Below are 15,148 nucleotides of genomic sequence, written 5' to 3'. Positions count from 1 at the left end.
TGTTGTATCGTGCAGTGTATGACATTTGTATTGTACGTGATGTGCTTTGTTGCGTATGACATTTGTACCGCGTGTTGTCTTGTGTGTTGTGACTTGGCGTGTGTGGTGGCAAGATGTTAACTACCTCGCCTGGTATACAGGAGGTCGTGGGTTCGATCCCGACCCTGACGCCTGCTGCTGTATATTTTGAGTCTGCGTGTCTCTCTCTCTCTCTCTCATCATCATCACGGTGGCTAGGAGATGTTAACTACCTCGCCTGGTATACAGGAGGTCGTGGGTTCAATCCCGACCTTTGACGCCTGCTGCTGAAAATTTGGAGTTTTAATATTCTCCCCGTGGTCGCGTGGATTTTTCTCTGGGTCCTCTGGATTTTACCTTCACATTTGGAATCAACATCTGTTCAAGAAATTTGGCTGATATAAATTCTAAGCTACTTCGTTGAGCTATCATTTGTGGCCTGTTCACTGCAGTAAAAAAGATCGATATAACTCAGTGGGGTCTTACCTGATTAAAAAATATATATAATTGCAAAATAGAAAATAGTTTATAAATAAATTTCAATTTAAAGCTTTCGTGACTGCAGGGATTCATCTTCTTGGTTCTTTCGGTAAAGTCACGTAGAAGGGAAATAATAAAATAAAAAAAATAAAACATAATTAAATAAATCTCACGACGTTTCGGCCACAACGCAAGCAGCCGTCCTCAGGTGAAGAACAGGGCTGTCGGGGACGGCTGCTTGCGTTGTGGCCGAAACGTCGTGAGAATTATTTTTTTATGTTTTTATTATTATTATTGTATTACTTCCCTTCTACGTGACTTTACCGAAAGAACCAAGAAGAAGTTGATAAATAGTTGTGACTTCCACGAAGCTCATGGCCCACCCTAAACTGCGATCCACTGCACACACCATGGCTGCAGATGCGGCTACCTGATGCACAAATGGAAAATTTTAAACTCTCCGTTAGTAGCGTTCGACCGTGGATCATCCAGAACAGGACCACAGTACGACGGTAACAACGCAATCCCCACAGATCCACAAATATGAATGAGACATCACGGCAATAAAACTAATTCCGCTGACTCCTGACGCGGTTGTCTGGTCTTGCACACCTGAATGCGAAATTGTAGTTGCTGCTCTGTGTGTGTACGTTGTGTGTATATTGAACGAACTTCCTTCGCACCGTACGTAGCAGACCGTGCTAATCGGGGGTGCTTCTACATCGACCACCGTGCGGAAGAAGAGGCTCGTGATGTGGTGGGGGATTGGCCTTCACCGCCCCCCTGTGGCTCGTCTGATAATTGCAGTTGCTCGATTTTAATGGCAACTGTCGTCCGCTTGAAATCCACTTCTCCTGACTGCGACGCGGGGGTGTGTGTGACGTGTGTTGCCGCTCGCGTGCGATGACTGTACACGTGCGCGTTTGACGTGTGAAGCGTGTGTTGGTGTCGGGTGTGCGAGTTGTGCGATGCGTCGTGTCAGTGGTGTGCGTCTTGTCCGTTGTGTGTGTGTGTGTGCGTCTTGTCCGTGTGTACGTGTACATTGTGTACAATTGTGTTTGTGTGTCTTGTAGTGTGTGCGTCTTGCACGTTGTGTGTGTGTGCATCGTATCCGTTGTGTGTGTGTATGCGTTTTGTTTGTTGTGTGTGCATCATGTACATTGTGTGTGTGTGCGTCTTGCACGTTGTGTGTGTGTGTGCGTCTTGCACGTTGTGTGTGTGTGCGTCTTGCACGTTGTGTGTGTGTGCATCATGTACATTGTGTGTGTGTGTCTTGCACGTTGTGTGTGTGCGCATCATGTACATTGTGTGTGTGTGTGTGTCTTGCACGTTGTGTGGGTGTGCATCGTGTCCGTCGTGTGCGCGTGTGCATCGAATCCATTGTGTGTGTGTATGCGTTTTGTTTGTTGTGTGTGCATCATGTACATTGTGTGTGTGTGCGTCTTGCACGTTGTGTGTGTGTGTGTGCATCATGTACATTGTGTGTGTGCGTCTTGTACGTTGTGTGTGTGTGCATCGTGTACATTGTGTGTGTGTGCATCGTGTACGTTGTGTGTGTGTGCATCGTGTACGTTGTGTGTGTGTGTGCGTATTGCACGTTGTGTGTGTGTGTGCGTCTTGCACGTTGTGTGTGTGTGCGTCTTGCATGTTGTGTGTGTGTGCGTCTTGCACGTTGTGTGTGTGTGCATCGTGTACATTGTGTGTGTGTGCGTCTTGCACGTTGTGTGTGTGTGTATCATGTACATTGTGTGTGTGTGCGTCTTGCACGTTGTGTGTGTGTGCATCGTGTACATTGTGTGTGTGTGCGCGTCTTGCACGTTGTGTGTGTGTGTATCATGTACATTGTGTGTGTGTGCGTCTTGCACGTTGTGTGTGTGTGCATCGTGTACATTGTGTGTGTGTGCGTCTTGCACGTTGTGTGTGTGTGCATCGTGTACATTGTGTGTGTGTGCGTCTTGCACGTTGTGTGTGTGTGCATCGTGTACATTGTGTGTGTGTGTGCGTCTTGCGCGCATGCCGATCACGACGGGTGTTCGTTCCCCGCTTCGCGCACTCCACCTCCGCGCTGCGCGTGATGTCCCCCCGCGGCTCTTCCGTGTCTCTCGTGTCTCTCGTGTCTCTCGTGTCTCTCGTGCCGCCTGCTGTCCTCTTCGTGTCCTCTCGTTAATCTCTCTGCTGCTGCTGCTGCTGGACACGGCAGGCGGTCGCCACAGCCACCGCTCTTACAGGACTCCAGGTAACGGCCCCGTTGTCCAGACATTGTCCTCATCAGCCATGCTCTCTCCGCTGCTGGAATGAGCCCCCACCCCCACCACATTTCACCACCCTATCACTCCCGCACGCTCGCCGTCGGCGTTTGCGGGCTTTCTTTGTTATACCCCGCGTGATCCCCTTGAGATGAAACGTCTCATTTGTTCAGGGTGTTCCCGGGAAGTCGGTGATCGAAATAAATAACAAAGCTTGCTTCTCGGGCCGGGTACGTTGATGCGCGGGCATTGACGTTCCGAGCGGTATGACGCTCGGTGCTTGCCACACCCCTCCGCCACTGCCCTCACCTCCCGCCTTCACCATCCCCCCCCCCCACCAGGTAAAGCCCACTGAGCTAAGTAGCTCATTTCAGAAGCGACCTGGCTGTCACAAATGATAGCTTGACGAAATGGGCTCATCATCGTGTGGAAATTTAGAGCAGCAGTCTAAATACTGTTGAACGTGCGATGTAGATTCAAAATTTCGGTTTAAAGCTTTCGTGACTGCAGGAATTCATCTTCTTGGTTCTTTCGGTGAAGTCACGTAGAAGGGAAGTAATAAAATAATAAAAATAAAACATAATAAAATGATTCTCACGACGTTTCAGCCACAACGCAAGCAGCCGTCCTCAGGTGAAGACCAGGTCTGTCGGGGAGACAGCGTCTGAATGAAACAACACCACGCTTAGAGCGTATATTTAAGCTGTGTTGGAAGGGGGGAAGGGCGCCTTGACAAAATAATTAGCATATCAAGAGGAATTTATGCAAATTATTTTGTCAAGGCACCCTTCCCCCCTTCTATCCCAGCTTAAATATACGCTCCAAGCGTGGTGGTGTTTCATTCAGACGCTGTCTCCCCGACAGACCTGGTCTTCACCTGAGGACGGCTGCTTGCGTTGTGGCCGAAACGGCGTGAGAATTATTTTATTATGTTTTATTTTTATTATTTTATTACTTCCCTTCTACGTGACTTTACCGAAAGAACCAAGAAGATAGATTCTAAATGTGGAGGGAAAAACCGGAGGACCCAGGGAAAATTCCATGCGACCACGGAGAGAAAATGAAAACCCCAAACATACAGGCATCAGGGTCGGCATCGAACCCAAGACCTTTTAGCTCCATGGGCTTGAACGTAGATATATTTTTCTTACCTTTCCTGTACTTTGGACCCTGAGAAAAATCCACACGACCACGGAGAGAGAGAGAGTGAGAGAGACACGTCATTTGTGGACAGGTCGCTTTTGAAAAATAAGTTAACGTCTCATTGGGCTTTGCCTGGTAGGATGGGAATTGTTTAGTTTTATTTGTATGTGTTTGGGTGATTTGTTTACCTTGTTTGTACTCTTTGTTGTTGTAACGTTCTTACTCCGTGCCCCTACTGGGACATCTGTGGAAAAAAAGAGCTTTACATCCCATCGGATTCCCTCCAGTATAAATCAGAGATTCCGATCCTTAACCCCACGACAGAGGTCGCAACCGGGTACCCGATACCCGTACCCTACCCGATACCCTGCTACCCGTGGCCGGGTACGGGTACCCTGGTGCGGCCGGGTACGGGTAGGCCGTGAGTCACTGGTGAGTAACCGTTTGTCACTCATTTCGGGTAGGGTACGGGTAGGCTGGGTACGGGTACCCATTTGCGACCCTGGTGCGGCCGGGTACGGGTAAGGAATCAAAACCCGTTTGCGACCTCTGCCCCACGACCTCCCGGCTTGCCGGGCGAGGCATTGAACGTCTCACCACCGTGTGCCGCGTGCAGACGGCTCGGACTCGCGGGACAAGCCCAAGATGTACCGGCTGCAGCTCAACGTGACGGAGGTGGGCAGCGACACGTCGTCGCCGCAGTTCATCCAGGTGAGAGGGGCTCGCGACGCACGACGCGTGCGGGGGAAGGGGTCCCTTCCGAGGTCGTCACGGGTTGATTTTTTTTTCCCACGTTCCTGTTTGCTCTGGGGTCCCCCTCCCCCCCCGTACCGCTGCCCGTACGTAAGTTCTGTTAGCACTTGCCCCACCGCGCCACCCACCACACAGCACCACGCAGCTGTCTGGCGCCGGTATCTTGCCCCCTCTACCGCCGCCGTTCTCTGCTTGCGTGTGCGTATGTTGAGGCCGACTGGCGGCGTGTGTGTCAGGAGTGCCGGTCAACGGCCAAGTCCACTCGGCTCCGCATCCTTCTGGACCACGTCAGCCCATGTCTTGTGTAGGCCGTGTTCACGCCCGTTTAGTGTTTAACAAAAACGAAACAAAGATTCCCCCCGCTGTGTTAGCGAGCAACATCTGTGAAGGCCGGCACGGCACACGAGGGGGTGGGGTGGCCAACACCACGTCCGTCCGCGTTTGTCTCTGTAGTGGCGATGCTTTTACACATCGCACCAGGTACTCATTGGAGGCTGAGTCGATCTAGGGGAGGCCCAGGTACCGATTCAGATAATCGTCAGTGGTGTTGGCCGTGAATGGGAATCAAACTCGGGCCGCTGGTTTCCTTGCGCAGCGGCGCTGACCGCTACACTTCCACTCCCTGTAACGCACACACACGTGGAGTAACAGGGTGGTTCACGTGTATCTATGTATCTATGTTGAACTTTTTTAACACCGTACGTAGCCAACCGTGCTAATTGGAGGTGCGGGTGGAAGGACAGCAAACTAAACACTAAAAATAGTTCTAAATAAATGAGTGCATGGCTCCCAGTGGCTTCATAAATATCGAAGGTGGGGGTGCCGCTCCAGCCCGTAATTGTATTGTTTTCGGGTTGACGTTACACCGTTTAAAAAAATGCATTTGCAGCTGCGATGAGCGCGGTTGGCCACGCACGGCGTGAAGGAAAGTTGGTACATCCGTCTGTACACCGGCGTGAATGGGGTGGGCTGGCGGGCACGTGAGGCGTGCACGATTTCCGCGACCGTGACGGCGCCGCGCGGTGTTTTGATTCCACCACACGCGCCACCCACTCACCAACCAACCTACACACACGCCCACCCTCACACCCACCCTCACACCCACCCTCACACCCTCACGCCCACCCTCACGCCGCACAGCTGTTTGGCGCCGGCATCCAGCCGCAGCACTGCGTGGTCACCAACATGGAGGGCGTGGTGACGGTGACGCCGAGCAGCGTGGAGGCGGACACCTTCGTGCAGGGACGCCGCATCTCGGAGACCACCATGCTGCGCAGCAGCTGCACCCTGCGCTTCGGCCGCGCCAGCGTCTTCAAGTTCGTGGACCCCGGCCACGAGCCGCCCGGCGTCTCCTCCTCCTCCGGCGGAGTCCGCCGTGCGGCCGAGGGGGAGACGGAGCCGGCGCGCGCCGCTGCCGCCGTGGGGTGAGGCCGTCCGTGATAACCACCCCCCCCTCCCTCCCCGTGTCGCCGTGATGAGCCGTCACTTGGTTGAGCCGCTATAGTTTGTGGTGGCCGGGTCGCTTGTGAAGAAGAGATGCTTGGTAGGTCAGTCGTGTGCCCCTCTTTACCTGGGAAGATAATAAATAGTTGATAGTTTTATTTGTTGTGGTCGGACGTCGATCGTTGGCTCGCGCGGCTTGAGTTCAGGACGTTGACCACCTCGCATGGCATGCAAGAGGTCGTGGGTTCACTCCCGACCCTGACGCCTGCTGCTGTATATTTGAAGTTGCGTGTCTCTCTCCCCGCAGTTGCATGGATTTCACTCCGGGTCCTCCGGTTTTTCCCTTGACCATTAATCAACCAACGTGCTAGAGTATTTGGCTACTGCTATAAATGTCCACACGATGATAAGCCGCTTCTTAGAGCTACCATTTGTGAAAGCCAGCTCTCTGTAGGCCTTGCCTGGTAAGTAAACAAACGGTGGCTATTAGGAGCAACTTATGAAGGCCGGCACGGCACATGAGGGGGTGGTGTGGCCATTACCACGGCCGTCCGCCTTTGCCTGAGGTTTTGGGTGAGAGTTTTTGTTTCAGTCACTGCCTGTGATTTAAAACCAGGTTCACAGGTGCAGTGCGTTGGTGGTCTCAGCCCAGTCATCGTGTCTGTGTGTACGAATGACTGTGTGGTGTCTGTGACTGTGTGTGTGTCTACGTGTATTTATGTGTGGGGGGGGGGGGGAGTGGGGAGCGGTAGTGTAGTGGTTAGCGTGCTGCGCTATGAACCCGGCGATCCGGGTTCGATTCCCGCTCATGGCCAACAACAGTGACGATTATCTGAACCGGTCCTGGGCCTCCCCTAGGTCGACTCAGCCTCAAATGAGTACCTGGTGTGGTGTAAAAATATCGCCGCTGGGGAGACAAAGGCGGTCAGGCGTGGTTCTGGCCACCCACCCCCTCGTGTACCGTTCCGGCCTTCATAGGTGCTCGCTAACAGCACTTGCCCCTACAGTGTGTGAAAGGCTATACGGGGTATATTTTCCTTTGTGTTCATGTGAATGACTTTGTGTCTGTGTGTGTGTGTCTCTATTGCGTGTCCTCCCCACTGCGGGCAGCAGTGGTGGCTCCGTGCCCGTGCCGCACGAGACCACGTTTGAGCTCGACGGAGACGTCCACAGCAACTCGGACACGCACGCCAAGGTGGGTGCACGCTCGCGCCTGAACAGACTGTCGGGGCAAGTGCGATTAGCGAGCACCTATGAAGGCCGGCACGGCACACGAGGGGGCGGGTGGCCAGCACTGAGCATGGCCGTTTTTGTCTCCCCAGTGGCGATGTTTACACACCGCACCAGGTGCTGTGTCGACCTAGGGGGGAGGCCCAGGACGGGTTCACAGGATCAGATAATCGTCATCGGTGTTGGTGGCCGCATTCGGGAACCGAACTTGGGTCGCCGGGTTCATAGCGCAGCGTAGCGCTAACCGCTACGCTCGGTGGTGGAGCTGTGGCGATACTCACACCTCGCAGGCAAGAAGCCCGACTCGGGCGCCCCTTGCTGGTTCTATTTTCTCCGCCGGTTCTGCCCGGGCTCCCCTCCCAGGGTTCACCGGATTACTTCTCCTATTGATGAACAAGTACGATGCGACTGCTGGTGGGCCAAATATCACGCTGCTGGAAAATCACCCGCAAATGTGGATTAGACGTCGTCGCGACTTGGCCCCGCGCTGCCGCCAGGCCCTGGCAAGACCCTCCTGATAAAACGTGAAGAATATTCGGACTCCGTGAGGCTTTCCCTGGGTAAACTGTCGGGATTTGTACATTAAAATAATGATAACAACATCTGCACTATTCATTGTGTGTTGCGCGTGTCTTTGTTGCAGCGTCAGGCCGATGGGAGGTCTGCGATGCGACCGGACAGAGTGGAATTTACCAAGTCAGAGTTACGGTGAGAGCCCTTTGGAGAAGCACACAGACAAAGGTCCCCCGTGTAGCCTAACAAACTGTCGGGGCAAGTGCGGTTAGCGAGCGGCACCTGTGAAGGCACGACACAGGAAGGGAGTGGGTGCCAAGCACCACGCACGGCCGCCTTTGTCTCCCTAGTGTCGATGTTTCTCATTTGAGGCCGAGTCGACCTAGGGGAGGCCCAGGACCGGTTCAGATAATTGTCACCGATGTTGGTGGCCGTAAGCAGGAATCGAACTCTGTTTGCAGGCTTCTGTAGCACAGCGCGCTAACCGTTACTCACACACACGCACACACACCTAAGCGTGCATTCAAATGTACATAATAAAAAACAGGGCGAACGCATTCGCGCATACCCACACCATCAAAGACACAGATCCCACATACGACCATTCACAAACTTTGAGTTGTGCGCCTTTTGGCGTCATCTGGTCCAACCCATGTGAGACTAGGCTCTAAGGAAAGCTGTCTCGGGTGTGGACCAATCAACTTCAAGGACAGTGCATACATTATCAGAGTTATGTTTTTTGTTTGCATTATGACTGCAGGTATTGTGGTCTATGCAAACATGACTCCTTGTAAAAAAGGTGTCAGTTTTGTTGCCAGATAGAAGGGTAAAAAACCAATTATCATTCACAAACTGTTGGGGGAAAAGTGCCGTTGGCGAGTAGCACACCCAATGAAGGCCAGGCACGAACGCTCCCCCATCGACACTTGCACCGGGGGACGGGAGTCGAACCAGCGACCTCCCGGGTGCCGAGTCTGGCGGTGAGGATGGTACGCTTTGGTTTTTTCGTTAAAGTCACGTAGGTCAAAAAATATTAAAATGAAAACAACTAAATTTCGATTTAAAGCTTTCGTGACTGCAGGGATTCATCTTCTTGGTTCTTTCGGTAAAGTCACGTAGAAGGGAAATAATAAAATAATAAAAATAAAACATAATAAAATAATGTAGTATTATTTAATTATTTCCTTTCTAGAAGGGGAAAAAACATAATAAAATTATGTAATATTTTTCTTATTTATTATTTCCCTTCTACGTGACTTTACCGAAAGAACCAAGAAGAAAACAACTAAATTAAATCACAAATTAAAGTAATAAAAAAAAATTAGAACAACTCAATGAAATCACGACGTTTCGGAAGCAACACAAGCCTCCGTCTTCAGGTGGAACCGCCACAGCAAAATTGCTGTAGTGAATCAAGAGAGCTGTTTAGAGAACCGTGATATTATATAGGGTAAGGGGGGGGGTAGGAGCCAAGGAGAATGGTGTCCGAGTTAATTGTGTTGCAACTTTGTGTCGCTGGTGTGACTGTGGGTCGGCGTGTGTTCTGGCGCCTGCAGCGGCCAAGAAAAGCCATCTCAAATCATCGATCTGCCAGCCACGCTGGAGCTGAGAGAAGGAGGTGAGCGAGTCAACTACGGTGGCCGTGTCACCGCGTCGCACGCGGCTGCGGCCGTCTGGAACGCTCTTTTATTATAAGCCGCTGGAGCTATGCACTTTTTAGATCCTGACTCGCTCAACGCGGCTAAACAGGAGATTGCCTGGTAAGGTTGCCAGGGTGTGGAGTTGCATGCAGCTGGTTACTTAGAGGCATCCTGAGCCAGGATTTGAACCCGGGCTCTTCTTGCTGCGAGAGTGTCACCACCACCACCGATGCCACCACCACCACCGCTGCTGCCACCACCACCGCTGCCACAACTGCCACCACCACCACATCGCTGCCACCACCAGCGCTGCCACAACCACCACCACCGCTGCCACCACCACCACCACAACCACCACCACCGCTGCTGCCACAACCACCGCCGCTACCGCCTGTGCCACACATGTTAATCGACGCCCCACCCACCCCCCCGTCGTGTCGTCGCTGCTCCCCCACCCCCCACCCCTCCCCTACCCCACAACGCCCGCTTCCTGACGGCCGACAGCGGAGGAGGCCTTCCTGGCGGGCGTGGTGAACTACACCAACAGCACGACGGCGCACTTCAAGCTGTCGCCCACCTACGCGCTCTACCTGGCGGCGCGCCGCACCCTCGGCAGCCCCAACACCGCCGGCGCCTCCTCAACCGCCGCCGGCGAGGAGGAGCGTCTCCGTCGCACCGTGTCTCTCGTCAACCGCATGGTCGCCATGATGGAGGCCGTCATCCAGGTCAGCCTGCGCCCACGGGCCGCCAGGAAGTTGGGGGAGCGCGTGGGGGGGGGGGGGTCTCCTCTTGTTCTCGTTCTTGACATTTTAAGCGTTGGCGTAGCGTGCCCCGCTCCTTCCGCAAACTGTTATGTTAACAGGTAAGGGGGGGGGGGCATTTAGATATTCGGGTTAGGGTAGTTGTAACCAGGGTAAAATGGTATATTTTTGCCAGTATCAAAGTATGAAAATAACAAGAATAGGTTTTGGTACTGGCAAAGGAGGTCTAGTGATGTAGATGCTCACCCCGAGCCCTCATTACTCTGATAGTGCATTGTCTTTGAGCTGTGGGCGCCTTTTGGCGTCCTCTGGTCTAGCACCAATGGAGACTTGGCTCAAAAGAAAGCCGTCTCTGGTGTGGACCAATCAGTTTCAAGGGCAATGCAAATATTATCAGTGTGTGTTTTTGTTTGCATTTTGACCACAAGTATTGTGGTTAATGCAGACGTGATTCCTTGTTAAAAGGTTTCAGTTTTGTTGCCAGAAAAAAGGGGAAAAACCCTATTTTTAATTAAGGCTCTGTAGCTGTTTTTCAGAAGCGAAACTGGCCGCAAGTGGTATCTAAAGTTAGAGCAGCCGCATACTCGCTAAACGCGCGATGTCGATTCTAAATGTGGAGGGATAAACTGGTAGATCTCGGAGACAAATCCACGCGACCACGGGGAGAGAGAGATACGCAAACTCCAAATATACAGCGGGTGTCAGGGTGGGGATCGAACCCACCACCTCCTGCATACCAGGCAAGGGAGTTAACATCTCCTAGCCACCGTGATGATGATGAGAGAGAGAGACACGCAAACTCCAAATATACAGCGGGTGTCAGGGTGGGGATCGAACCCACCACCTCCTGCATACCAGGCAAGGGAGTTAACATCTCCTAGCCACCGTGATGATGATGAGAGAGAGAGACACGCAAACTCCAAATATACAGCGGGTGTCAGGGTGGGGATCGAATCCACGACCTCCTGTGTACCAGGTGAGGGAGTTAACATCCATTTCCACCGGGACATCCGTAGTGGAGGAGGAGGCGTAGGAAAACGACACAAACCTATCACTGCTGAAGTCCTCTTGTCATGGCCAGCAGGAACAGCAGTAGGATCTCGACGTTGCCATCACAATCAGTCTGGAGGAATCTGGTGAACTATCGCGCTCTTGTGCAGTAGTGGCGAGTCAGAAAGTTACAACAACAAACCGTGGAAAAAACAATAGTAGAGCAAAGTATGGCAGCGGTAAGCAAGTCACTAAGTAAATGAAATATATGAGTACGATTTACTCCTAATAGAGCAGCAACACACTCTCTGCTGAAGCCCTCTCGCCGTGACAGCAGCAGCAGTAGCAGCAGCAGCAGCAGTAGCAGCAGTAGCAGCAGTAGCAGCAGCAGCAGTAGCAGCAGTAGCAGCAGTAGCAGTAGCAGCAGTAGCAGCAGTAGCAGCAGCAGCAGCAGTAGCAGCAGTAGCAGCAGCAGCAGTAGCAGCAGCAGCAGTAGCAGCAGTAGCAGCAGTAGCAGCAGTAGCAGCAGTAGCAGCAGTAGCAACAGCAGCAGTAGCAGCAGTAGCAGCAGCAGCAGCAGCAGTAGCAGCAGTAGCAGCAGTAGCAGCAGTAGCAGTAGCAGCAGTAGTAGTAGCAGCAGTAGCAGCAGCAGCAGCAGGGCCTCGACGTTGGAGCCAGGGAACCATCATCACTCCATCTCCGGTCATCCTCACAGCAGCAGCAACAGCAGCAGCAGCTTTTGTCGAGCCATCGGAACAGAGACGGTTTAGCGCTTCGCCCGGCGCTTTCAGATGCGCTCCCGTGGCCGTCTGGAGCGCGCTCTTCCTGCCGATATCAGGAAGCCACTGGGGAAGCTATGTTGCACTTTTAAATGATCTCGATTGGGAAAAGTAATTTCTTGCGAACTGCTCTTTGCTAAGTGTTGTCCTTCCCCCGCACCTCCAATTAGCGTGTTTGGCTACGCACAGTGTGAAAGAAGTTCAACGTAGACGCATACAGAGATGCCGCCACCGTCGTGCGCGAGAGTGGAATAGCGGTGGCTCTTGGAGGCTGGCGCTTTTAAGTTGATCGGCCCTTGCCCATTTGATTTCTACGCCTGCCCCACGACCCTCAATTCCTCACTTTTCTTTGTTTGTCTGTGCGCGACTGAGCGCGTGCAAGCGTGCGCTTAAGCCACTCGAGATGAAGGTTCAATAAATATCCGTGACAACGTTTGGTTTTTGGGGTAGGTCGCGTAAAATAGAAATGCGCGTCGTTAAAACCGCCACCACCAGACGCAGCCAATCGGTAAGCTTTGTGACGTCAACAAAACGTGCCAAATTAGTTAACGAGTTCAGAACTAAATTTCGATTTAAAGCTTTCGTGACTGCAGGGATTCATATTCTTGGTTCTTGTGGTAAAGTCACGTAGAAGGTAAATAATAAAATAATAAATAATAAAACAATACAATTCTCACGACGTTTCGATGGCAACACAAGCAATCATCATCAGGTGTGAAAACCACAGCAAGAAAATTTGATAAAAAGTGGCGTTTTTTTCTTAACGTTAAGAAAAAAACGCCACTTTTTTTCGTGAGAATTTTATTTTTACATTTTTAATTATTTTATTGTTTCCCTTCTACGGAACTTTACCGAAAGAACCAATAATATATAACCAAGAATATAGTTCAGAACTAACCGGTTGTTGTGTGTTGGAGAGTAAACCCACAACATCGTTTACAATTCGAGTAGCCGTGACGTTTCTTACTAATTGGCTGTGTCGGGTGGTGGCGGGTTTCACGACACATTTATATTTACTCGATCTAACCCCCCAAAAAAACCCCTTTATTACGGATAATATTGGTTGCGAAAGCCTACTACGTTGTTGTTTGCAATAGGACTCTTTTCTTTACGGTGTGGACCTATCTTCTTGGTTCTTTCGGTAGAGTCACGTAGAAGGGAAGTAATAAAATAATAAAAATAAAACATGATAAAATAATTCTCACGACGTTTTGGCCACAACGCAAGCAGCCGTCCTCAGGTGAAGAACAGGTCTGTCGAGAAGACAGAGTCTGAATGACAACCCCAGGCTTGGAGCGTCTTTTTAAGCTGGGTTGGAGGGGGGGAAGAGCGCCTTGACAAAATAATTTGCATATCAAGAGGAATTTAGCATATATATATAAGCTGGTTTGGAGGTGGAAGAAGAGCGCCTTGACAAAATAATTTGCATATCAAGAGGAATTGTTTATCGTCTCCCTCGTCACTGGTGGAAATGTAATGAGATAATTTTGAAGTCCAGAGCCCTCCTGCCATAGAAACGTGGAATTTTCCACCCACTGGCGTCACCTGCAGTGCGAGAGAGAGGCGGATTTGTGCTGCATCCAGCGGCGGGAATGTGCCGGAATATGGCGACGGCCCTTCTCAGGATACCAAACGCCAGGTGCCGGCATTTACCAACAGACAGCTTTCCGATTCCTAAGCTAGATTTTGAAGTATTCTTTGGTTCTTTTCGGTTAAGTCACGTCTAAAAATAAAATAATAAATTAAAATAACATATTACGACGTTTCGATTGCAACACAAGCAATCATCATCAGGCATAAAAGAAATAGCAACAAAAATCTAACTAGAAAACTATAGACAGACATACAAGCAGACAGACATCACAACGGCACACAGAGAGAGGAGTAAGCTGACAACGCGGCACGGGCACGCAAGCCTGAAAATTAGGAGACAGGCACACGAAAATTAAAAAACCTAGTAAAATATCGAAATGTGATGTAATACAACACAGAGAGTCGGTTAACACACAATTAACGCATAGCCTGGTTGATTACGTGTTTCAAAATTTGCTAAGTTAGAATTTTAAGTGTGAAAATTCCAAAGAGAGGACACAGGCAGAGAGAACAAATAGCCAGAAAGCAAAAAGGATAAGCTTAAAACTTCACCGTAGAAGTGGTTCAATCTTAATTTAGGAGCTTTCGTGACTGCAGGAATTATTCTTTGGTTCTTTTCGGTTAAGTCACGTCTAAAATTAAAATAATAAATTAAAATAACATATTACGACGTTTCGATTGCAACACAATTTCTTTTATGCCTGATGATGATTGCTTGTGTTGCAATCGAAACGTCGTAATATGTTATTTTAATTTATTATTTTATTTTTAGACGTGACTTAACCGAAAAGAACCAAAGAATAATTCCTGCAGTCACGAAAGCTCCTAAATTAAGATAGATTTTGAAGCTTTCGTGACTGCAAGGATTCATGTTTTTTTTTATTTTTCGGTGAAGTCACGTAGGTAAAAAATCTAATGAAATAAATGAAAACAACTAATGATAATTGTTTTTTTGCCCTTCTATCTGGCAACAAAACTGACACCTTTTTTACGAGGAGTCATGTTTGCATAGACCACAATACCTGCAGTCATAAAAAAACATAACTCTGATAATGTATGCACTGTTTGCATTATGACTGCAGGTATTGTGGTCTATGCAAACATGACTCCTCGTAAAAAAGGTGTCAGTTTTGTTGCCAAATTAAAGGGTTAAAAAACAATTATATTTTTTTACTGGCAAATGAGGTACCAATGGTGAAAACAACTAAATTAAATGACGACGTTTCGTGTGCAACACAAGCGTCCTTCTTCAGGTGGGGACAACATAGCGAAAGCACAACCGCTTAAGTGTGTCTAAGAGATGGCTGTGACCAGGAATTATATAGAATCATATAAAAAAAAGAGATTTCTTCTAAGATGTGATGATTCCACAGAGGCTAAACGGCAGCGAGTGTGACCCGGTGTAGAGAGGGGGAAGCAGAGGTCAGAGGAGCGACGCTCACAACAACGAGCGGAGCGCCGTGTGGCTGAAATGCAGCAGAATCTGAATTGGAATGTGATTATACTGCAGGAGGAATTCGATGAGCTATCAAGCTCTTTTGCACAGATGTCCAGCAAGT

General features: G+C 50.2%; 1 protein-coding gene across 8 annotated transcripts in view; it reads left to right on the top strand.

Annotated features, from left to right (window-relative positions):
• Positions 1–15,148, top strand: part of AFDN (afadin, adherens junction formation factor) — a 206,259-nt gene that overhangs the window by 83,793 nt on the left and 107,318 nt on the right. For 5 of the 8 annotated variants that reach the window (XM_078880327.1, XM_078880331.1, XM_078880325.1 and 2 more), the window contains exons 9-15: positions 2,699–2,734; positions 4,504–4,598; positions 5,781–6,064; positions 7,194–7,278; positions 7,957–8,021; positions 9,383–9,444; positions 9,971–10,191. In XM_078880327.1, coding sequence (XP_078736453.1) covers positions 2,699–2,734; positions 4,504–4,598; positions 5,781–6,064; positions 7,194–7,278; positions 7,957–8,021; positions 9,383–9,444; positions 9,971–10,191 — 848 coding nt within the window. The remainder of the gene's footprint in view (positions 1–2,698; positions 2,735–4,503; positions 4,599–5,780; positions 6,065–7,193; positions 7,279–7,956; positions 8,022–9,382; positions 9,445–9,970; positions 10,192–15,148) is intronic. The other 3 variants (XM_078880333.1, XM_078880330.1, XM_078880326.1) reach the window with 2 other exon arrangements.

This window comes from Lampetra fluviatilis, chromosome 57, assembly GCF_964198595.1.
Source record: "Lampetra fluviatilis chromosome 57, kcLamFluv1.1, whole genome shotgun sequence".
Taxonomy (NCBI): domain Eukaryota; kingdom Metazoa; phylum Chordata; class Hyperoartia; order Petromyzontiformes; family Petromyzontidae; genus Lampetra; species Lampetra fluviatilis.
This window is presented reverse-complemented; position numbering and strand designations above follow the sequence as displayed.